This window comes from Papilio polytes, unplaced genomic scaffold (genome assembly GCF_000836215.1).
Source record: "Papilio polytes unplaced genomic scaffold, Ppol_1.0 DF822845.1, whole genome shotgun sequence".
Lineage (NCBI taxonomy): Eukaryota > Metazoa > Arthropoda > Insecta > Lepidoptera > Papilionidae > Papilio > Papilio polytes.
Window position 1 is genome coordinate 1,449,712 of NW_013526359.1, and position 23,697 is coordinate 1,473,408.

At 33.3% G+C, this 23,697-nt stretch overlaps 7 protein-coding genes across 12 annotated transcripts; 4 read left to right on the top strand and 3 right to left on the bottom strand.

Moving 5' to 3' along the window:
- Positions 1 to 592: 592 nt before the first annotated feature.
- LOC106105592 (lipoamide acyltransferase component of branched-chain alpha-keto acid dehydrogenase complex, mitochondrial) lies at positions 593 to 5,408 on the top strand. 2 transcript variants are annotated; one of them, XM_013285995.1, is made up of 9 exons: positions 593 to 628; positions 2,534 to 2,700; positions 3,242 to 3,429; positions 3,667 to 3,788; positions 3,862 to 4,101; positions 4,182 to 4,448; positions 4,543 to 4,671; positions 4,790 to 4,861; positions 5,117 to 5,408. In XM_013285995.1, the coding sequence occupies exons 1-9, from the start codon at positions 608 to 610 to the stop codon at positions 5,279 to 5,281; spliced, it is 1,371 nt and encodes a 456-aa protein (XP_013141449.1). In that variant the 5' UTR covers positions 593 to 607; the 3' UTR covers positions 5,282 to 5,408. The 2 variants fall into 2 exon arrangements, with proteins under 2 accessions (XP_013141449.1, XP_013141448.1); XM_013285994.1 differs by lacking the exon at positions 593 to 628 and adding an exon at positions 1,096 to 1,297.
- Positions 5,409 to 5,413: 5 nt separating this feature from the next.
- Positions 5,414 to 6,782, bottom strand: LOC106105593 (uncharacterized protein C2orf47 homolog, mitochondrial-like). The gene is made up of 4 exons (XM_013285996.1): positions 6,652 to 6,782; positions 6,126 to 6,548; positions 5,846 to 6,044; positions 5,414 to 5,614 (listed from the first exon to the last, which is right to left on the bottom strand). The coding sequence occupies exons 1-4, from the start codon at positions 6,652 to 6,654 to the stop codon at positions 5,430 to 5,432; spliced, it is 810 nt and encodes a 269-aa protein (XP_013141450.1). The 5' UTR covers positions 6,655 to 6,782; the 3' UTR covers positions 5,414 to 5,429.
- Positions 6,783 to 7,100: 318 nt separating this feature from the next.
- LOC106105478 (beta-1,3-glucan-binding protein-like) lies at positions 7,101 to 11,303 on the top strand. Of its 5 annotated transcripts, none has more exons than XM_013285804.1 (9): positions 7,875 to 8,290; positions 8,649 to 8,680; positions 9,058 to 9,250; positions 9,365 to 9,519; positions 9,635 to 9,798; positions 10,088 to 10,339; positions 10,513 to 10,658; positions 10,901 to 11,002; positions 11,080 to 11,303. In XM_013285804.1, exons 1-9 carry the CDS (start codon positions 8,255 to 8,257, stop codon positions 11,194 to 11,196), a joined length of 1,197 nt encoding a protein of 398 aa, XP_013141258.1. In that variant the 5' UTR covers positions 7,875 to 8,254; the 3' UTR covers positions 11,197 to 11,303. The 5 variants fall into 5 exon arrangements, with proteins under 5 accessions (XP_013141261.1, XP_013141258.1, XP_013141259.1 ...); XM_013285805.1 differs by having other exon boundaries at positions 7,876 to 8,377; XM_013285807.1 differs by lacking the exons at positions 7,875 to 8,290; positions 8,649 to 8,680 and adding an exon at positions 7,101 to 7,701.
- Positions 11,304 to 11,406: 103 nt separating this feature from the next.
- On the bottom strand, positions 11,407 to 13,568 carry LOC106105479 (rab-like protein 3). Its single transcript, XM_013285809.1, has 6 exons — positions 13,437 to 13,568; positions 12,805 to 13,014; positions 12,582 to 12,727; positions 12,308 to 12,444; positions 12,174 to 12,228; positions 11,407 to 11,646 (listed from the first exon to the last, which is right to left on the bottom strand). Exons 1-6 carry the CDS (start codon positions 13,480 to 13,482, stop codon positions 11,503 to 11,505), a joined length of 738 nt encoding a protein of 245 aa, XP_013141263.1. The 5' UTR covers positions 13,483 to 13,568; the 3' UTR covers positions 11,407 to 11,502.
- On the top strand, positions 13,274 to 20,000 carry LOC106105477 (general transcription factor IIE subunit 1). The gene is made up of 9 exons (XM_013285802.1): positions 13,274 to 13,494; positions 17,399 to 17,533; positions 17,622 to 17,738; positions 17,814 to 17,992; positions 18,118 to 18,344; positions 18,449 to 18,641; positions 19,052 to 19,187; positions 19,339 to 19,446; positions 19,719 to 20,000. The coding sequence occupies exons 2-9, from the start codon at positions 17,410 to 17,412 to the stop codon at positions 19,892 to 19,894; spliced, it is 1,260 nt and encodes a 419-aa protein (XP_013141256.1). The 5' UTR covers positions 13,274 to 13,494; positions 17,399 to 17,409; the 3' UTR covers positions 19,895 to 20,000.
- Positions 13,804 to 16,893, top strand: LOC106105476 (tyrosine-protein kinase transmembrane receptor Ror2). The gene has a single exon (XM_013285801.1). The coding sequence runs from the start codon at positions 14,078 to 14,080 to the stop codon at positions 15,995 to 15,997; it is 1,920 nt and encodes a 639-aa protein (XP_013141255.1). The 5' UTR covers positions 13,804 to 14,077; the 3' UTR covers positions 15,998 to 16,893.
- Positions 20,001 to 20,073: 73 nt separating the features above from the next.
- LOC106105371 (putative ATPase N2B) lies at positions 20,074 to 23,650 on the bottom strand. The gene is made up of 7 exons (XM_013285662.1): positions 23,068 to 23,650; positions 22,800 to 22,994; positions 22,186 to 22,427; positions 21,667 to 21,841; positions 21,252 to 21,401; positions 21,013 to 21,126; positions 20,074 to 20,719 (listed from the first exon to the last, which is right to left on the bottom strand). Exons 1-7 carry the CDS (start codon positions 23,455 to 23,457, stop codon positions 20,594 to 20,596), a joined length of 1,392 nt encoding a protein of 463 aa, XP_013141116.1. The 5' UTR covers positions 23,458 to 23,650; the 3' UTR covers positions 20,074 to 20,593.
- Between the last annotated feature and the right edge of the window lie 47 nt (positions 23,651 to 23,697).

Below are 23,697 nucleotides of genomic sequence, written 5' to 3' on the forward strand. Positions count from 1 at the left end.
ACATGTACTTCATGATTCCATCCCATAAACAACTAATAGAACACCATAGACTATATATGATTGCTAAAACATTTTTTTAAAACATCCATCCAGTATCACGAATTTACATTCGTTCTTTTCATTTCGGAACACAACTATTGTAAAATAAATGTACGTTATAATTAAGTAATGGAGCACAAATCTGCCTTCTATTTTCAATCTTCACGAAAACAGCAGTATGAAAAGGACTTTGTAATGGAAGTGAACAGAACATCTCTGTGATAAACACTAGCTGCTAGTGCACGTATAGGAGTCGTGTATGTCTCGTACTTACTCGAGATCTGGTAACACCGCAGTCTCATGGGTTGCCCAGCGTTTTGTCATAACATTACCGTTATCGATTATACATTATTGTATTTATTCACTTTATTAACATGTTTATTATGTCTTTAATAAAAACAATTGCTTATTATTGTATTTTTTATGATCCCCCAAATTAATTTTAAAAAACGTAAACGCTGATTAAATTATTAAGATCTAACTCATCAAAAGTGATAACTAGGTTTTCACTTTTAACTTATCGTCCTATAACGTTAATGCAATGGCTTCAAAGCCTGCCAAAAGCCAAATGGAACTGCTTGTTCCTTCAGTAAGTACTTGAACAGTCTTATTTAAAACCTGCAAACGAATTAGTAAGAATATATGTTATTTCGTTATTTTAGTACAGTACAGTAACCTCTGAGACGTCGAGTATACGTAAGTAAACACAAGCTTTGCGCAATCAGATAAAATTAACATAACCTTTAACTGCCTCGATAAGATAATATCTCAACCATACATATAATTATGTATGGTTGAGATGTTAAGATGTTATCAACTATACACTTTATGTTAGTTTATAATATTCTCAACAACCACTAATACAACTTATCATCAAGTTAACAAACCGCATTTGCATCTATCTTAAATTCTAAAACCATAATTATTTGCACAACGGTCAGAGTATTCTATACCTTGTCAGTTGTGCGCTGACCTCGATTTATACTACAAATGACGGTTGAAGACGTTGAAATATATAACTTTATAATTGTTTAATATGTTAATCAATGCCAAAGGCGTTGATAATTTTGGAGGCGATAGCGGCAGAGCCGCGCGAGCGGGCGAACTGGAATGGCGTCATGAGACGTGTTGGACAACATTAATTTTATATCTACTCTATTACTTTAAGTTTCACGCCATGGCTTTTGTGATGAGAAAGTTGTTTGTTAATTTAAAAAACGTGAACAAATGTAGAAAATTGTGTCTGTTTGTGCAAAGTGTAAGTGTTTTATTATTACCTTGGATATTGCCGTGTTTAAACAGTTTTTACCATATCAATATGTCAACAAAATATACTTTTTGGTAAACATAAAACATTTTTGTAGAAATAATAATACCAATTGTACTCGACAGAATAAACTTAACCTAAGTTTTCTAACGTGTTGTAAATAAATTAAATCAAACTACATACGAGTACTTATATAGATATTTCATCAACCGGTATGCGAAGTGTTCTAAGCCGGTTATAAAACTTGGAGTGGTCAAACTTTATTGGTACGAACGTGACGTTCGACTTCACTTTTTGCCCAACATCTCGCTCTCTCGCATACGGGTAAGATAACGCGCACAAAACAAACCCGAAAGTTATCAAAAGTAAATAATAAATTACGTTATCGCTTGATAATATCGTGCCTACTAATAAAATTATCGCAATAAAACAGTAAATGGGCGATTTTGATTTAATGATGATGATGATGATGATGATTTAATGATAAAAAAATATCACCTTGACATTTAGCATTTGGAATTGATTTTTAATTAGCTACCTACCTATAAGAATTATTTTACAGCTTTAAATTGCATGTAACTATGTAGTACCCATAATTTTGTTCTTTACATCGTATTACAAATACAAAAGTTGAGCGAAGATCGATCTCGAAGATTATTTTCTTAAATACACGACTGATTAATAAATCTTTTAAACATGTTGTTCAGTAAAGAAATACACGAAACACTGTAATGCTAAGGGGTTGTCCACCACTGGCTGATAAAGGCTCAGATAGCTTAAAAGTGACGTCACAGTCAGATAAGGGACCAAAATCCGATATTTCCATGACATATTTTACACGTTTATTTGTCATTAGACAATTTGCAATATGGTGGGACAGGTCTTTGCTCATTTAAATATTACTTTAGAAAATAAATAAATGGTTTGTTTTTACTTCTATTCTATTACTTTAATGTGCACTTCTTTTAAAAGGTGTACTGTACTGTACTAACAATCATTAAATGTCATCTATTAATAGTACAAATAAATCTTTAATATATTCAGTTGATTAAATCGTTTTTGATGCTAATAACATGGTTCTTAATCAATGTAAACAATTAAAAATAAAATTCATGGAGTATTACCACCACTCTTGATTATTATCCAAAAGATAAGGAAACGTTTACAAGTTTGCATATTTTATCTACAATCTACTTATTTTCATACGTTTCTTTTTTCAAATTTCAGAAAAGGCTTCAAGCGGTGCGCTATTGCGGTGCCATACATCTTCATTCAATAGAAGATAACAAAATAAATCATAGATATTTTCACACGACAAAGGTTTTAAATAAAACCGTTGCATTCAAATTATCAGACATTGGGGAAGGCATACGAGAAGTGGTTATCAAAGAATGGTAATAGCGATTGCATTAGATATCAATTTAAAATAAAATCTAAGTATAAAAGGTCTGAAAAAATTTTGGGTAAACGGAATCAATTTAAACCATGTAAAATGTTCATGAACAAAAAAGTAACCACTCAAGCAAGAGTTCATTGCAGTCATAAAATTTTAAATTTAAAACACGTTAACATACTAATCAACTTGAATAGGTCTTACATATTAAACAGTTTAGATAATCAGAATAGAGTAAATTAATTCCTATATTTTGGCATTACGTAGTCTAAGATACAAATATGTAGCGTATCTTTATCAATTTCTTATCACTTTCGTGTGTTCTATCGCGACCCCTGCAAATAACTTACGATAAAGTTTTGTTGTTAAGTAATTTGTTTAAAACTATCTCAAAGACATGATGAAATTATAATTTCAATTATTTTCCTTGGTTAGTCTGAAAATTTGTGAGAACGTTTTCGTAACGTTATAAAACAGATTTGTGAAAAAAGATTGTCCAACATCTTATACAAATAACATCTAACCCTCTGTATTTATTTTAGGTTCATCAAAGTTGGTGACAAAGTCCAACAATTTGACAACATTTGCGAAGTGCAGAGCGACAAAGCAGCGGTGACGATCACCAGTAGGTACGATGGTGTCATCACCAAAATATACCACGAAGTTGATCAGACGGCACTCGTCGGACAACCACTTGTTGATATTGATCTCGATTCTACACCTGATGAAGGTAACTTTTATATTAAACGGTTTAACTTTTGAAACATTTCTATTTAAAGTAAATAGATTCTTGAGTACCCAATAAATCATCACAGTTGCTTACAAAATGTGTACGAAACGACTTGGTATTGAAAAGTCCTAGTCTCTGATATTTAACCAAGAAAATTTACACATTTTAAGAGATCTATCATATAAGAGTCTAGTTACATCAATCATATTGATTATTTTTTTGGAATGTAATTTTCAGAGTCATCCTCAGATTCAGACACGGAAAATGAGGTCGAAGTCTCCAAAACACAAAGTCAAACAACTCAGAAAGTCAAAGTACTCACTACACCGGCTGTGAGAAGAATTGCAGCTCAATTTAAAGTAAAAAACGGTTCCCTTGAATAATTTAAATTTAAATGAATTAATGAGAATTACTTCTTAATTCTGTTTCTAGGTAGATTTAGGTACCATCAATCCAAGTGGAAGAAACGGAAGAATACTCAAAGAAGATGTTTTAGCACATTTGAATATATCAGCTGATAAATCTAATGAAATTCCCAGCGCCCTTTCCGTGGAAGCGAAACCAATGCCTATATCTATTGGCAGTGTTAAAATTGAAGAAATCTTAGAAGATAAAATAGTACCAATTACTGGATTTACAAAAGCCATGGTTAAATCCATGACAGAAGCAATGGTAAGGCAGAAATAAATTTTCCAAAAAATATTGTAAGCAATAGTAATTTGTTATGCATGTCAATTTTAAAACTTTTACAGAAAATACCTCATTTTGGACTCAGTGATGAATACGATGTTACAAAATTGGTAGAATCGAGAGAGAGTTTGAAAGTTATAGCTCAGGAGAGAGGAGTGAAGCTCACTTATATGCCCATTATTATTAAAGCCTCATCATTAGCTCTAACTGCTTACCCAGTTTTAAACAGCAGCTTAGACGCGGCCTGTGAAAATCTCACTTACAAAGCTAATCATAACATTGGTATAGCAATGGATACGCCTAATGGATTAGTAGTACCAGTTATAAAAGTAAGCATTACTTACAAAACTTATTGATTTTGACACTGCGTACCTTTATTTGATTAAAGTGTTTTCTTCATATCATTGTTTACAATAATTTCAGAATGTACAACATAAAACCATTCTTGATATTGCAAGAGAACTAAATATTTTACAAGAAAAAGGCACAAAAGGTCAACTTGGATTAAATGATTTATCAGGAGGAACTTTCACGTTATCAAATATTGGCATTGTGAGTAAAACAATGATTATTGTGTATACGTTTTTATTACTTTTATTATAATTAGTTACAATAAATTCCATTAGGTTATATGTTTTATTTCAATATGAAATTTCAAAATATTTTTTAGGTCGGAGGCACTTATGCAAAGCCAGTGATCGTCCCACCGCAGGTTTCCATTGGCGCCCTCGGAAAAATACAGGTACCAAAATTACATTTAATTTTTTTAATTGAAAATCCAAGTATTTTCGCTACTTTTAATTGCAATTTGCCATTTTTACTAGTAGTACCAAAGATGTTATTTTTATATTTTGAAAACGGTGTTAAAGATACTACCCAATTTTAGTCGAATATCCATTTATAGATTTTTCTAGAATTAAATAAGATCTTCAATTGCATATTTTAGTTGTTATAATTATTACCCACATTTATTTACTTAATGGTTCCTTTTTTGCAGGTATTACCCCGATTTAATTCCGAGGGCGAAGTGACTAAATCTCATATACTGACTGTGAGTTGGTCGGCGGACCATCGTGTGGTGGACGGAGTTACGATGGCGAGATTTTCAAACGCCTTGAAACAATACCTCGAAGATCCATACAAACTTTTACTAGACATATAATTTATCGCCATACATATGTGTTCATATAATTATTTTGTATCTTTTACACGTTTCTATTACGTTACACTTTAAATGTTAATGTTACGAACTCAATATGGTATTGTTATTAAAATAATGGTTCAACTTATTGTTACTTTGAATTAAATATCTATCGTCGCAGAACTTCAAAACGTGTTATTTTAAAGTAAGCTATGGTCCACTCTGGAATGCAGTTCGGTGTGTATTCGCGATGAAATCTCGCGAAAATCTCAGTAAATATCAACGAGTCGACGGCATTTATCGGTGTCCATTTGAGAGCCAGAAAAGACATATCAACATCGCAGAACTTTTTATCTGGAACCAAGAAAATATTAACCCAGATAAAATAGATTCTGTGGGCAACTACTAATCTACAATTTGGATAAAAACTTTGATAAACGGAACGTGATAAATAAAAACGTGAAAAGAATAAGTTAAAAATTGATAACTATCATGATTAGAATAAAAAAAAGTAACTTTTTGGACTGAATGTGATTTATCTAAATAAATTTAATAAATTTGAACATTTCATTCATATGTAAGTACCGGCAATCCGTATGAAGTACACTTTCCTTGGCGAAGATATCTGTATATCTTCGTGTTTGAGTGCTAGCAGTGCGCGGTGCCGATTATTCCAGTTCCGCTCCAATTCCCTGAGCAGACTTAAACGCGCAGGCTTCGTAAGAAGACCGTTTAGGTCCTCATACTTGCCGTCACTTATTACTTGAGTTACTCGCGATATTGCCTAAACATATTATGAATATCACTCTTAAGGTAAAGCCGTAAATACTAAAAAATAGACAGAAGGAACACATGACACACATACCTGTTTAGTACCAAATTTGAATTCCTTTTCAGTAAATGATGGATCCCATACACTTCTCAACACACTAAAATCGATTTTTGTCATCAGCCATCTAAAGGGATTTTGCAGTAATATCAATTTAGGGACACGTTTTTTTTTCCTATTTGGATCTTTTTTAGCGACCGTAAAAGTTTTAAGTAAGTCCAGTGAGAATGTTGATTGTTGTAGCAGATTGTGTTTGTTGTTTCTGTTTGGATCCAACTGGGAGAAATTTAATTGAAACTTTTGTTGGCCTAAATATGAACTGTTGCTGCATGTTGTTTTGCATGGGGAAGGTATTAATCCGGTATTAAAGCTGATGCACTTATACGATTTTTTAATTAATGCCAAAGATGTTGGTCTAGGCAAAATCCTGTTGATTAAAAACAATACTTTGTTTTCAATCTGAAAATAAATAGACATATAATTATAATTGTTCCTAAGTAAATAAATATTGAGATAGCTTCAAACGTAAAAACTTTTTATGAACTCCGATATGCATATTTACCATTTCCCCATAGCAAAACTTTGAATTTGTTACAAAAATATTTTTTTCAACGCATTTTTAAAATTTTCTTAAGATATGTCGAATAAAATTTATTTTCCTAAAAACCACCGAATATGACAACATGTTATTATGGACTGACTTTTTGTTTCAAAGTCAGATATTAATCAATTTAATATTTTTAAACTGTACGTGCCAATTATTTACAGCCAACTCGAAATGTGCATAAGTAGGTGCTCTATTGCGACTCCGGATGATAGTAAAACAAGTTTTCGCTCAGGACTCCGTCCGCGTGTAATTAAAATAAACAAAAATGAGTTGTCTATGTGTTCTTCTAGAATATCCTCTGCATTCACACCAAATTTCATCAAAATTCGTTCAGCCGTTTAAGCTACAAACTCTAACGAACATTCATCCGTCCATCCATCCATCCATTTAAACTTTCGCATTTATAATATTAGTATGAAGTATTAAGTGTGAAGTATGAAATAAATAATTTCGTTTATAACTCATCTGGAAAGGTATCAAGAGATACCAAGGTGACTTGCCAGTCTAAGAAAAGTTCAGATGGATTCCTATTAGCGTGGCACTAATCAAAACGTCGGCATTTACTATACACGTGTGATATATATATATTATATCTATACTAGTATAATAAAGAGAAAAGATTTGTATTTTTGTACGTATTAAAATAACTCTAAAACTACTAGACCCATTTAAAAAAAAATTGTACCATTGAACTTCTTTACAAAAATTCGGCGCGAAAGAAGTCGCGGACAAAAGGTACCAACAAATACTTGTTGTGCTCGACTTTCCCAATGATTTTCACTAGAAGAAAAATAAACCGTGCGAATAAAGATACCGTTTTAACTAATCTAGCTCCAGAGTAATTGGAAACCAACGTCATGTTACAAAACCCCAGCGCTAAAGTCTTACATTTGAGTATGATTCACTACGAGCTGTTTACTTGAATTTAATTAACAATTATTTGCCGGTCAATATAAAAGGGAATTTTCAGTACAATAACATAATCAATCAGAAGCGTGCTAACGAGTAAGTTTGTTTTATGTTAAAACTGATATATGTTATTTTGAGAATTTGTAAAACACTAATAATACAGTGACTTTTTACTGAGGAGACATTTAAAATTATTGATTTTTGAGTGATTGAGATACATGTTTCGTAAAGGTTACATTTTTTTCCTTAATTTACCATACTTTTCTCAGTCTTTTTAATTTCTGTTGTTTTCCTATTACTGTGTGTTTACCGACATCAAAAATATGCTAAATTACAGTTGTACAAGTATTAATGGATTTCAAATCAAGCAATCATAAAGTTATCGGTAAAGGCGTGAAAAACACAGAGGTATATTTTTAAAAAATATATGTCAAGAATACGCAAAACGTTTTGCTTTTGGAGACGACCTTGACCACTGACCTTTGCAGTCAATTGTTTGCATTATGTTTGTTGTATTGAATTTAACATTTTTTTAAGCGTGGTCATTTAATAAGTTCCTTTTAATAATAAAGCCATGAAGATTATTTTGGTGGAATCAAGGGTCTAGAGTGATTGGAGTTTTTTTTCGTTTTATGTTTTCTCACGGGTAATGGAGACTGCCTGCAGGAAAATGAACCGTTTATTGGTGTTTAGTTACTTTAGTGTTTACCTTTCACAGTATTTATAATTATACTAGATAAATACACTACATGCGAGTCACATGCAAGTCAAGGTCTCATGCACACAATTATTATATTCCATAGTTTCCTGTCATAGTAACAACAGCTAACTTAAATTCATTTTCTATGTTTGAACATTAAAAAATGTTCTATTATCTAAAAGATTATCAACCTAAAAAGTAATTAATATCAAAATCACCGCTACGTTATCTTAAAACAGTCAACAGTATTATCTTTGCAAATCAATTTAATCAAGTAATATTGATAATATATTACAAAATTATTATCAGGTGAAAAAAGTATAAATAAGCATCTCTCTTCTAGGAACTGCTAAATACGTATTTTATAAAAGTCAGGTTAGTTAACTTGGTCTTAATTTTTTGTTTAATAATTATTCTATTGAATAAAATAAATTCATTTTCGAACAAAGCAGGGCATTGTAATCGTGTTTTAGTTAGAAACCGGTCGTGTTATTTTTATATTAAAAATCAAAGTTTTCTTTGTCATATTCTAATTCAGCAACTATGAGCGCAGAATCGTATATCATTAGTGGTTTTAGGTTAAAAAATTAAAATTTCTTAATTACTTAACTATTACATTCTGCGGTATGTGCGTCACACTACAAAATGAGAGATTTATACCACACGGGCGTAATAATCCTACACGGATGCATTGCTGAAAGCTCGTATGGTATAGCTCTTACGATTATTTTAACCAAAAAGTTTGTTTTCAGCGATATGTGGGCCGCACTGCTCGGTGTCCTGAGCCTCGCTGTCTTCGGGCAAGCATGTACCCCCAGCGTGACGACTGTGAGCGGCTCTCACGCGCCCGTCACTGTCTGCTCCGGTGCTATGATCTTCGCCGACGACTTCACCGAATTCGACCTCGAGAAGTGGCAACATGAAAATACTCTTGCAGGAGGCGGTGTAGGTATTTAAAAAAAAACATAAAGACTTCTTGAGAACCATCTTCTATGGGAAGGCGGTCAAAAAAGTTAACAAGACACTAGTAGAAAAAATAACATATGCCATTTTTTCCAGAACTGGGAATTCCAATACTATAACAACAACCGCACCAACTCGTTCGCTCACAACGGACTTCTGTACATCCGTCCCTCTCTGACGTCTGATCAATTTGGCGAAGCTTTCCTCTCCAGCGGCCATCTAAACATTGAAGGGGGTGCACCGGCAGACAGGTCAGTTGAACAGATAACAATCCATACCAAAAGTCGTCTTCTAATAATAAATAGGACCTCAGATGCCAAAGATTGTACACCAGCATTCGTGACAAAAATAAATGTTTCTTAATAGATGTACCAATCCTCAATGGTACGGTTGCGAGCGCACAGGCACTCCGAGCAACATCCTTAACCCGATCAAGAGCGCACGCATCCGCACTGTCAACTCGTTCAGCTTCCGCTACGGCCGCGTCGAGGTGCGCGCCAAAATGCCCGCTGGAGACTGGCTATGGCCCGGTACGTTATACACTTATACAATTATACACCTAACAAGGTATTATTCTGCACCACAAACTGCGGAACACTGGACAAGTCCATTCTTGCAAACGACGATTACTAACTCTATTTATGGTTGGTTTTTTCCAGTTTGTTAAATAATCGACACCTAAATATCACATGTTGATACTACAAATGTCTGGTGTGACTAGACTGACTAGATAGACTGCTAGCATGCTTTGCACTCAGTCAAATTAAAGTAACTTTTAAAACAAATCTATTGTTAAAAATTCAATTGATATCATTTCAGCAATTTGGCTAATGCCGGCTTACAATTCATACGGTACATGGCCGGCGTCGGGCGAGATCGATCTGGTGGAGTCCCGGGGTAACCGCAATATGTTTAGTAACGGCGTTCACATCGGCACCCAGGAAGCCGGATCAACCTTGCACTTCGGCCCCTATCCTAACCTCAATGGCTGGGAACGTGCTCATTGGGTGCGTAGGAACAGTGCGGGATATGACAGAGCTTTCCATCGTTATCAGCTCGAATGGACCCCAGGTGAGGAATTTCGTATTTCTTACTATGTTCTCTCAATTTAAATTTAATTTATAAGTATGTAATAATCTCCTTTTTCTTATATTACTATTTTGGTGGTCATATATTATGTCAACTTTTGTTAGCGTACTTGAGCTATATTTCTTTCTTGAGTTTTTCTTTGTTTTCATTTGCAGACTTCTTGCGATTCAGCATTGACGATGTGGAACTAGGGCGAGTGACCCCAGGCAGCGGCGGTTTCTGGCAGCTCGGAGGTTTCGATAGACAAAATGTTGAGAATCCCTGGCGATACGGCTCCAAGATGGCACCTTTCGACCAAAAGGTACGCTTTCATGGATTTTTAAATTTAAACTTTCAACATTTTTTACCTAAAGTAATTCAATGGACTTTTCAACTGTGTTGTAAAATATTTCATATAGCCTAAAATTGTCTGATTATTGTACATGGGGTAAAAAAGGCGATAGTTTATATGTCATTCTAAACAGTTGAGTACCTATTAATTATCCGTTTACCATAAAGTAAAAAAAAAGATACATTTAATTTACGTTAATCGTATATTTTCAGTTCTATCTCATAATAAACTTGGCGGTCGGTGGTACCAACGGATTCTTCCCTGACGGTGTTTCCAATCCTGTTCCCAAGCCTTGGTGGAACGGATCGCCCACGGTAATTAAATCACTTACTTCTTTAATTGTATAAAAAAAAATAAAAACCCATACATGTTTTGTTGAACATATTTCCAGGCTTTAACCGACTTCTGGAATGGACGATCTGGATGGCTGCCCACATGGAACTTGAACTCTAACGACGGACAAGACGCATCGCTTCAAGTTGACTATGTACGAGTATGGGCACTCTAGACGTTGCTTACAATGACTCAAACATGACAAAGTTGTACTGTAATTTGTGGCATTTATATAAGTAAATGAATTTTAAAAAAAAACTTTTTTGTCGTATGATATTATAGTAAAATCATGTCTTTCAAGATGTTCCTAATCAAATTATCTTGAAATTTTAACGTCAAAAAATCTTTTAATACGTGTGTAAACTTTTAAAATAAGACGCCAGTAGTTAAATCAGGTCTTTATTAATTTTCAAGAGACTTTTACAAAGCCACTCTTCGGTATCTCATCACAGAACATAATAAATAAGTATACATTTTTAAATCAATCCATATGGTAGAAACGCGGGCTTAAATATTGCTGAGGTCTGTTGTTGGAGAGTGGTGTTGAGGGCGCCATGATGTAAGGCGGTATACGCCTTGTGTCCGAGAACGGACTCACTCGGGAATAATAACGCCGTTCTATTACCTGGAAAAAGAAATAGCGGACATAATCATTTTTTCTATACTAATATAATAAAGCGTAAACACACTACTTATAAAGCATGTCAGCAATTACAGCATATTTGGGAATAATTCTTCTTTTAATAAAAAGCCACTCACTACTTCATTTACGCCACACTTTAGGCTATGTTTCCATGCTATAAAATTTACGGAGTAAATATTTGGACAAAACCGTCATGAGGGAAAGAGACAAAAACTACAAGCTGCCAACATCAAGAAAGCAAGGTTGCCATAGTAACGGTAATTCAATATCAAAGGCCTTCGTTATCATTCGTGCATTTGAATTTTGACATTAGCAATTGAGAATTTCACAAATGTAAACAATAAAATCTAGTTTTTATAATTTCATGTGGATGAAGTCACACAGGGACAGCTTGTTATTGAATAAAAGTGAAAGTTTTTATTGCATTAGTAATATTAAAAAACTATGTGTGTATCATCTGTATGCAGGTTCATTACATGGCTATGTATTTTTTAATATTAAATACTCACCTTATCAAAAAATCTGGTTAACTTCACTGAGTTGCTTGTCCCAGGTGCCAGAGATCTAAAACATTTTAAAAGCATTGTCTAATACTTTGAAGATTGAAACAAAAAAGGGTAAAAAAATGATTAAATAAACTAACCTTGCCTGAAAGCAATTGACAAATATTTCATCTGCCCCGCATTGCTCTGCGATGCTACTAGACAGCCGTCTATATTGATTTTTCCTTTGTTTTTCCTCTGCCAAGTCAAACTTTGTGCCAATCACTAATATAGGTATCTTAAAACAAATACTAACATGGTACTCTCTTTTGATTTATATGAGTACTTAAAATAATATTAAATTGGTTGGAACAAGTTTTAGAAGAAGTAAAAACAAATGTAATTAAAACTGTGTGTTTTATTTTATTAGTTTACCTGTGTTGAACCAAGAAACTGTTCAGGATCAACATCAACCTGTTGGAATGTAGGATTAGAGCTGTCCTGATTCAAAATTTCAGTCAGCCACTTCTGTAAATTTACTTGACTCTTCCTATTAGTTAAATCATGGACTAAAATTATCCCTAAAAGTTTATAAAACAAATCTTATAATATTGTTTACATTTTTCATAGATGTTATTAACTTTTTTGTTAAACATACCATGAGTTGGCTGATAGAAAACATTTCGAGTATTCCTATGGCCGTTTGAACCTCCAACATCCCAAAGTTCTACAAAGAAAGTATTTTGTGCTTGGGTTCCTTCCTTGAATCTGTGTAACTTGACTTCTACAGAACAGCCTACTGTCCATCCTGGTGATATCAACGGCTTGTTGTGTGCAATTAAATATGTCAAAGATGTTTTGCCAACCCCTACAATAATGTTTATTATTTAGTATAACAAATTCATAATACTTTATCAGTAAGACTTTCTACTATATGTTATTGAAAAAATAATAATTAAAAAGAAAAAGAAACTGTTTAAGTGTAGGTTTATTTAAAATAAACTTGTACTATAACGCTTTAAAACCAGATGAGTTATTTATATAATTACAGATGTAACATTATAATCTTAAAACATAAAATAACATACGAAATATAAGTAGTTGAATATTTCTAAGTTTTACCGCCAAAAGTCAACAAATAGATTTCAATGTTGCCTAACCTGATGTGTCATGGCCACTGTCAAGTAGCAAATGGTGCCTCCTGTTATGTGTTTATTATTGTAATGGTGTACAAAATGGGAAAATAACGTGTTTTATGTGTAAAACGCAAATGTAAGGAGTGCACATTACCGGAGTCTCCAAGAACAACCACCTTCACTTTCTCAATCGCCGCCATTCACAGTCACAGGTAATACTTCTTTCTAAATATTTTGACGTCCTCTCAGCCGGTCCTCTAAATTAACCTTACCAACATAACAAATAAAGACGTCTAACTTCAAAATTCGTTCATAAACTTAAGTAGAAAATCTTTCATAAGTTTTTATTACCTTTTCTACAATAACTGATTAATTTATAATAAATGAATCGTTATAAAAACTCACGATTCATTTATTATAATTATTACTTAAGTATGATTATAATTAACCGAGTAATGTATACAAACGAATAGTTTTACTTTTATCTAAAATTTAATTTCACTTTGATATGGTGTGGATTGTTGTGGAAACGCGTTATGCAAAATATTTCAGTTCTTGGTGTTGGACATGCAATTTCCTGTCCTACTTGGTCCTACTAAAATAATCTGTGACTGTGTTTCTTTATCTGTTTGATATTACTGTACTTACTGTACTGAATTTAACTAAAATCAATAATAAATAATGCGTCCGCCATTGTGTAATCTATGTGGTATTTTTTACATGTTGTACAAAGTTTAGAGTTAAAATGCAACGATCTAATAATAGGAACATCGAAGTACTACTAATTTTATAACAATGACCGTATTTTACAAAGTTGTAATCGTGCTTCTTTTTGCCAAATCAGTGCATCCTTATTGTGGTCCATACAATGGACAAATTTGTAAGAATTACACCACTGGTTACGTTTGGTATAATCGAACAGGCGGCCTCGAAAATGAAAAAATCACAACAAGTCTTTGGAATGAAATGATTTCAACATTAACTGAACCATGTCGCAGCAGGGCCGAGAAATTATTATGTGCTTATGCCTTTCCTAAGTGCATTGACAAAAACGGAACTGGATATCATGGATTACCTCTTTGTTACGAAGATTGTATGGCTGTAAAAATGCAATTTTGTTATAATGACTGGGTCGTAATTGAAGAACAAAAACGAAGAGGAGTGTTCTTTGAATCGAGAGGTCATTTTCGACTTCCGGAATGTGAAAAACTACCAAGACTATCCGGAAAGGGTACTGAAGTGACTTGCAACAATGCAGGCATAACAGACATGGATTATAGTCAGGTAACAACATCATGTATCAAAGGAAATGGTCGTTATTACCAAGGAACTATGAATGTTACAGAAAATGGACTAGCTTGTCAAGCTTGGGAAGCACAGTACCCACATCAACACACAAGACCACCATTAGTGTTCCCAGAAGTACAAAATGCAACAAATTATTGTAGAAATGCAGGAGGAGAGGAGCGAAAACCTTGGTGCTACACTATGGACCCAGACATAAGGTGGCAGCATTGTAACATACCCTTATGTGCCAATTCAAGTGAAGAATTTGACAATATAGATGGACCAAATATTGTTATGGAGAACTATTTTACACCAACATTTGTTTTATTTTTATCAATTGGTGGCCTTGCATGCATCTTAGGTATTGCTTCTGTAACTCTACTGTGCCACTATTTTTTGAAAAGCCATTATTCTAAATTTAGTATGTCAAGCCGTAGAAACATGCAAAATATGGATATTGATTTAGACAAATTGCCGAGTAATCTTGCCTATCACACGACTGGAGCACAGCTCAATCCGAAATTAGAGAAATTAGAATTTCCAAGAAATAACATTATTTATATCAGAGACCTGGGGCAAGGTGCCTTTGGGAGAGTTTTTCAAGCGAAAGCCCCGGGGTTGGTTCCAGATGAAGAGTTTACACTTGTTGCAGTGAAAATGTTAAAGGATGAAGCTTCTCATGACTTGCAGCTAGATTTTGAAAGAGAAGCATGTTTACTGGCTGACTTTGAACATCCAAATATTGTGAAACTACTGGGTGTGTGTGCTATTGGACGTCCCATGTGTTTATTGTTTGAGTATATGGGGAAAGGTGATTTGAATGAATACCTGAGAGCTTGTAGTACAGCTACAAACTTCCCTCCAGTTGTAGAGAATAGGGAAGACTTACGATTACTTGCGACACCACTTAGCCATTTAGATCTATTACACATTGCTAGACAAATAGCATCAGGAATGGTTTATCTATCCGATCGAAAATTTGTCCATCGTGATTTAGCCACAAGAAATTGCCTTATTAATGATGATATGGTTGTCAAGATTGCCGATTTTGGATTATCTCACAAAATATACTTACAAGATTATTACAAGGGAGACGAGCATGATGCTATTCCTGTGCGATGGATGCCACTAGAGAGTATTTTATATAATAAGTATACTTTAGAGTCTGATGTGTGGGCATATGGAGTTTGTTTATGGGAAATATTTTCCTTTGCTTTACAACCTTACTTTGGAATGACGCATGAAGAAGTTGTAAGGTTTTTAAAAGATGGTAATGTTCTTGCCTGCCCTGATAATACTCCACGCTGTATATATGACCTGATGAAACAATGCTGGAGCCACCATCCCAGTGACCGCCCCAACTTTAGAATAATATATCAAACTCTTGATAACATACAAATGATTATTGAGAGAACTCATTCTGAATAATTTGTGGTTATTAATTTATTTATTAGAATAATAGATTTTTGTATGGATTTAAATGGTTTAATGTTTAAATTGTAGCATTTACAACTTTATTGCCTAAGTGATGAAAACATGCACATTTTTAATTATATTAAATCAGCACTTTTGCTGGAAAATGACAGTACATTTAATTAAGGATTCAATTATATCCAGAAAGATGTGACTATGCCATGAGTATATAAATTGTTTTGAATTGATGTCCAACCTAACTTTATAACCAAGCAATACAGTGTAATACAGAGAACTTTTTGCTTCAAACAGTTTTTCTGGTCTGCCAAAAATGGCATAAGCTAGGAAGAAAGTATTAATCATGAAACAAAACTATTATTATATGAAGAAAAGTTATTAAAAAAAAATAACAGTTCGGACTTCACACAAAACATGTTTGAATTTGATAAAATGTCTTATGAGGCTCATGAATTGGTATTAAAAGAAATAAACTATGCTGTAAGTGATGGTGTAATTAAGACATCAGTATTATAAATGTCATCATTTAAAATGTGTTTTGTCAATAAAAGAAATTAATTATGATAAAATGGACAACATTGTTAAAATGTTGCTTCCAAAATATTTAACTGTAATTTTCAATTTTATGTTAAAATGAACATGTGTTAGAAAAGGAATTGGGATGTTTTTAAATCTTTTATTGTTTTATATTCATCAAGTAACAAGAACTAAATTGTTTTTTTTTCTTATGCAGCTAGTGTACAGCAAATGCTGAGTATTATTGATGTTTTATTCATTAATCATTTGTTATTTTTGCAAGACTGAATTTGGTTAGCTAATATTGTTACTTTATTCTTCAACCAATTAATACTGCCAATTGATTTTTACTGAAATAAGAGTATTTTGCTATTTTTATTAATTGTTTCATTTCATACCTACTGAAAAAATTATAAAAGAACGAAAATAGTTATGTTCAATTAATTTTTCAACTGGACACAAATTATAGACACAAGTGAGCATGACTATCTCAACAATTGGTCGAAATAACCAGTGCAGAATAATCGCCATGAAAGTCGAAGTCCTATCAACGTAGCCTTTAATTAAAAATACTGCATAGAAATTAGAAACCGATTTATTACACTCTACGTCTTGTCTGAAAGAAACTCTGTGCGTCTACAAATAAATATTTACATGTGGAGCTAGAATGTTTACAACATTCTATGAATGAACTATTTGTTAAAGTTTAATTATATTGGGTGGGATAGAATCTTTGTTCTATAATTATTCCTACGATGATTAAGTAGTTTTCGATTCTCAAACGAGTAGACCCGCAATATTCTTGATTTAATTATCGGTCCATTTTGAAGAAAGCCTAACTCCCCTCTGAAACACGATTACAATAGTTTTCTATACTTAAAGTTTTAGCTACAATGACCGAGGAACGACTTGTAACAGAGGTGCCGAGTAGCTTGAAGCAGCTTGCGCGGCTTGTCGTGCGAGGCTTTTACACAATCGAGGATGCTTTAATAGTGGACATGCTCGTAAGAAATCCTTGTAAGTTTACCTCTAATTCAATTATTGCAAGATTTTAAATTATTTGACTAATATTTTTTCTGTATTTGTGTTAACCTTTTCTATTTAGGTATGAAAGAGGATGATATCTGTGAACTTTTAAAATTCGAGAGGAAGATGTTGAGGGCGAGAATAGCCACATTAAAAAACGACAAATTTATTCAAGTCAGATTAAAAATGGAAACAGGTATAATTCAGTTTGTTATATTTTTAAATGTTTTTGTTAAGTTAGATCTTAATTTCTTTGAATGTGTATTTTTAGGTCTTGATGGTAAAGCTCAGAAGGTTAACTACTATTTTATAAATTACAAGACTTTCGTCAACGTGGTGAAGTACAAATTGGATTTGATGCGCAAACGTATGGAGACCGAGGAGAGAGACGCAACCAGCCGTGCCAGCTTCAAGTGCCCCGCCTGCGGGAAAACATTTACTGATCTAGAAGTAAGACATACAAAAAACTTTTTTTTACAAATAATTTAGAGGTAAAAATCAGGTCGTCACTCTGCGACTTCTACTACACTTTAAAAGTATATATTTGTACTAAATTCGACATATTTCAATTTCAGGCAGATCAACTGTACGACATGATGACGCAAGAATTTCGATGTACTTTCTGCAACCAGATAGTTGAAGAGGACCAATCGGCGCTACCTAAAAAGGATTCTAGATTACTTCTAGCCAAATTTAACGAACAACTAGAAACTCTTTATATCTTGTTAAGAGAAGTGGAAGGTATCAAACTGGCACCTGAGATATTAGAACCTGAACCAGTGGACATCAACACCATAAGAGGGTATTTAATTAATTTCCCCTATTTGATTCTATAAAATTTTATAATCTGTGTCTATATGTGTATAAAATGTATATTAATTTGTAACTGTTATTATTTTTTCTCAGACTGACAAATAAACTGCAGCCGAGGCCGGGCGGCGAGCAATGGTCTGGGGAGGCGACTCGCAACCAAGGGATGCTGGTGGAGGAGACTCGGGTCGATGTGACCATCGGCGAGTCGGACGCCGTCGCGGACGCCAACGCGCTGCGCAAAGAGCGCCCCGTCTGGATGGTGGAGAGCACCATCGCCACAGACCAGGTAATATCACTTCGACTTCTCTCTTCTTCTGAACTTACTAGGATAGGTAAAAAGAGGTCAAATCTAGGTCGACCAAGTCGCACTAATCAATAACTCGAGACTAACTCGACCAGCAAATGTAGTACGGTAAATATTACTGGAAGTATATTATAGTTACACATTACCTCGAACAAAACACTTGAATCGTATTAGACTAAGTGCTCGTGACTTCGCCCGCGTGAAATTAATTAATTATACAAAATATAGCCTATACCTCATAGAATTACCTTTCTAATGGTGATAGAATTTTAAAAATCGGCCGTGTAGTTTTGGTGTGAATCATATACATACAAAAATTCGAAAATACAACTCTTTATAATGTTAGCATACATTATTTTTATAATTAACGCCAGATCTCTTTCTTGTTACAGGGCGACAGTGTGCATTCGTCGGACATGGCACTTGAGAAGGCCGCTAGTAACGCGAGCAACGCTAAAGGCACCGGCAAAGAAAAGAACGACGATATTATGTCTGTCCTGCTCGCACACGAGAAACAAAACACATCAGGTTTAGTACCACCATACATTACATACCTCAAAAATAATTTGTGTAATTAATTTATCTATTATATTTAACTAGAAGTTAATAGTGATTTAAATCGATTTAACTTTCTTAAAGGTTTTTAAAAATAAAGTGTTATTATCAATTTTTACTGCAGGTAGCAACGTGTCTAACGCTCTGAAGGGCATAGAACCTGATAGCTCAGATTCAAGTGACAACGAATCCAAAGATCCATACAAACTCAAAGACGAACTTGCTGCCGTTGGTAAGTTGAGAATTAATGCTGTTATTCAACATGCAGTACACAAATACATCGATACTAGTGTACAAGACATTATCAAGTTATTTACAAGTTAAAAATGTATAAAACAGAGATTGCTCAGGCGCTCTTACAATAACTGAGGGGAACGGAAGGTTAAGAGTGTTATGTGAGAGTAATTCCTAGAGCCGCCCTGGGCGATCGTCCGACCTTTCCCTATTCTAACAGCACTGACATAATTTGTATTTTTAAACTTCCATGAAACTTATTTTTTTCAGCTGAAATGGAGAGCGAAGATTCAGATTCCGAAGACAACGCGCCGACGGTGATGGTGAACGGCAAAGCGGTGCCGCTGACGAGCGTCGACGATGACGTCATCGCCAAGATGTCGCCCGCGGAGAAGGAGACGTACATACAAATATATCAAGAATATTACAGCCATATGTACGATTAAACTATAAGGACAATGAGGTGTTTCCCGTTGCACCGATCGGTCCAACGGGAAACAGCCAGTCGATGTAACCCATACAGTGTAATAAAAGTTCTGTATATGTAAAACATTTGTTTTATTTCATTTGTACACAAATATATAATAATTTAAAATAAACATACAATAACTCGTTGTGCGATCAAGAATAAATTAAAAATTTGCATAAGAAAATAATTTAATTACCATTCTCTATTTTCTACTATACAGTACTACATTTAATAAATATAGAACACAATTGACTATAAATGACAAATCTCTTATTACAATGGAAATGAATGTTATTTAATACTGTATTATTTATCTAAATGTTTCTTTGTACTAATGGTACTCAACGTTATTGCTATAAAAGGTATTACAAAAAAACAACAGAAACAAGGTTTAATATTGAGATATGTTAAATTGTTAGTTTTGACTAAAATATAGTACACATTTACTAGGGACGTTTTACCCGACTGACCACTAAAAGAAGTTTTAAGTCTTTTAATTTCAATAATTTTCTAAAGTGAAGTATTTTTACTAATTTTAAATAGTAATATTGTGAAGCATTTTATGGAAAAAAATCAGTTGAACCCACGCTCACACTGGTTTTTATAACTATTACAATATTGGTACTAAGTCATATGTAGTCAGTCGGGTATAAATTAACTATTTTTATTATTAGAATCAGTTAACATTCTTGCCCCATTTGTCCCAATATTCATCTGTCTGCATTTCCATAATGCGCGAGAGACATCGATCACACGCAAACATTTCTTCCTCTCCAGTGAATATAGCTGCTTTTGCATCATCCTGTACATACATTATAAGTAAAACTAAGCATTTTAAAGTTATACCATGTATGTCAGTTCCTACTAATCTTACTAATTTTATAAATGTTAAAGTTTAGATGGATGGATGTTTGTTACAGTTTGTAGCCTAAACGGCTGAAGGGATCTTGATGAAATTTGGTATAAATATACAGAATAGTCTGGAAGAACACATAGGCTACCTTTTTAAAAAAAAAATTCACGCGGTCGGAGTCTCCGGCGAAAACTAGTGCTTTAATAAAAGTAAATTATGCAGTATTAAAATTGTTAACTTACCGAATCTTTAGTTATCTTCAAATCGTCCATAAGAGCTCTATCCGCGTCGCCAAATCCATCTTTTTCATCCATCCTAAAGAGATCCTTTGGTTCACAATCCGCTGCAATAACAACCTGAAAAAAAAATATTTACTTTATGAAGAACAAAAGATAATAAATCAATACAAGAATAATATCTTACTGCAATTTATTCTCAAAGAATAGTAAATAATATGGATTGCTTATTGTATTTTACTTACTCGAACTCTATTGTCATACAAGGTGTCAATAAGGGTAATAAATCTACGTAGCTGAGATCTATGCTTCATAATAGATAGTTGTGGAAGATTCCGTATGAACACAGTATGAAACGTCTTCGATATCACAAGATAATCACTAGCGCCAAGTGGCTGAAAATAAATTAAAAAGTTTATTAAACTATAATTTTTTTAAATTTCTCAACCAACTCTTCTTTTATATGTAAGCCGAGTATTGCTCTTCCATACATCTCTGTCAGCCGTTGTGAACATTTACTTCCTTTTTTAAGCATACCCTCTTTCACACAATCCATCCATACTTTTGTTAGTATTCCTCTACATTTGTAGCCAAAACTTAAAAGCAAATAATGAGTAATCATTGACAGCATTCTTAAGTGGATTGTAATAAATATCTTACCCTATCACATAACTCCTCAAATGTAGAATCAAGTACTCTCCCACAGGATTTAGCAAACTTCACATTCCGTCCCATGATGTTTATAACCCGAGGCCTAACAGTATCAGTCTCCATTGATACTAAGTATTTAAAAAGGGTATTTACAGCATTATCACCTTCGTTCAATTCACTGTTACTGAAAGTAAAAAAATAATTCTCATTACCTTGCAGAATAAAGATATGTAAATTTCTACTTTACTTGTTACACATTAAGACTCATAGTAATAGTTATATCATAAAATTATTCAATCTTAGAGCATGTTACAGAGATACCAGTTTTCTTACATTTGAACAATATTTCAAGGTCTTTAACAATACATATTTAAATTTATATTTTAGAATGCTAGAAGATCCTGCTCCTGATATGCAGCATTTAAAAAATTTTTAAATTTTTGCTCAAAAGGGTTTTGAATTCCTTCCAGAAACTCTCGAAATATAACTAATTTGTGTTATGTAAAAAACAAAAAAGTTCATACTTACATGAAAAATTTACTGTACTTATTGCCTGAGCCCCTTAGCCTATAATCTATACCAGAATCTAATTGTATAACTGTGCAGTGTTCCTTCAGTATAGGTATGAAGGGGAGAAAATTTGATCTTTGGAGACCATTTTTATATAAGTCATCCGGCTTTCTGTTACTAGTTGCTATGATAACACAACCATTGTCAAACAGCTGAGTGAACAGTCGCTTTAGAATCATTGCATCTCCTATATCTGTTACCTGATGAATAAAAAATGTTTTTTTTTACAATAACTATTACTTCATCTAGTAGATGCTCTTTGATAGATGTTGAATTTTTTTTTCTTTATTATGAAAAATATTAGTACATTTACTAATATTGTTAATTTACTAATATTTCCTTTAACCATTCCAACTAAGCTCTAGCCTTGTGCAAGGATATGGTTCACGATAATAGTCAAATCACGGAATTCGAACCCTTGACCGCAAGATTGGTAGTCCCATACCACAAACCATTAGGCTATTGGCGCTTAAAAATTGGACTATATTATAGTATAACTAATAATCATATTATTTGCTTTTATTTTGACTGATTAATTTATTTATTAAATAACACAATGTGTTGTTACTTACTTGAAATTCATCAAAACAAATAAGCCATGATTCTTGTGTAATGTCAGCAGCCACTGGAGGGATTGGATCAAAAGGCTTGGATGCTTCATCTCTAAAAGAACTTGCGCCTTTACCAGATTGTATCTTCAATTCATGAATTCTTGAATGTATATTTAACATGAATGAATTGAAGTGCACTCTAAGTTTTTCTTTAATCTAGAAGTGATTAAAAAAATCTTACAATTTTTAAATGAAATATAAAAATAAAAGGTTTTAATTTCTTACTTACGGGGACTGTTTCATAAAAAAGATCCATTAGCATGGTTTTACCTCCACCTACACTTCCATATATATAAAGACCTTTAGGTGCTATAATTTTTTCTGGTTCTTTTTTCTTAAAAAATCTGAACAAGGCATTCTGCGGTGACTGTATTGTAGGTCGATTGAAAGTTGTTACTTCTTGATAAACTTTTTGCAGATGCTGTACAACTTGTTCCTGATGGGTATCTTGACTTAGACTTTTGTTGGCTACTTTTTCCGTGTACAAATTCCAAGGACCTTCATTTGCAACGCTGTGCTCCAAAACTTGAGACGATAGTAGTCTTATGCACTGTGTACATTGCTTCCAAGGATATTTTACGATAGAATTCACATGATAATAAGAACTTTGAACAAACATATTGAAGGTTACACTTTTTTAATATAACAGTAAAATACTATAAAAATAAAAACATGTAAAACACAGTTTTTCTTTGGATCATTTTAAGCCATCTTATCATATTCTATAAAAATAAAATAATATTTTCGTTTCGTATCGTTAAAACATAATTTCGTAACCCATCAGCAGTGATGTAAACTGACTGATAGCACGACTGTCACTGTCACTGTCAAGATTAACATTGTCAATGTCAATTCTTGA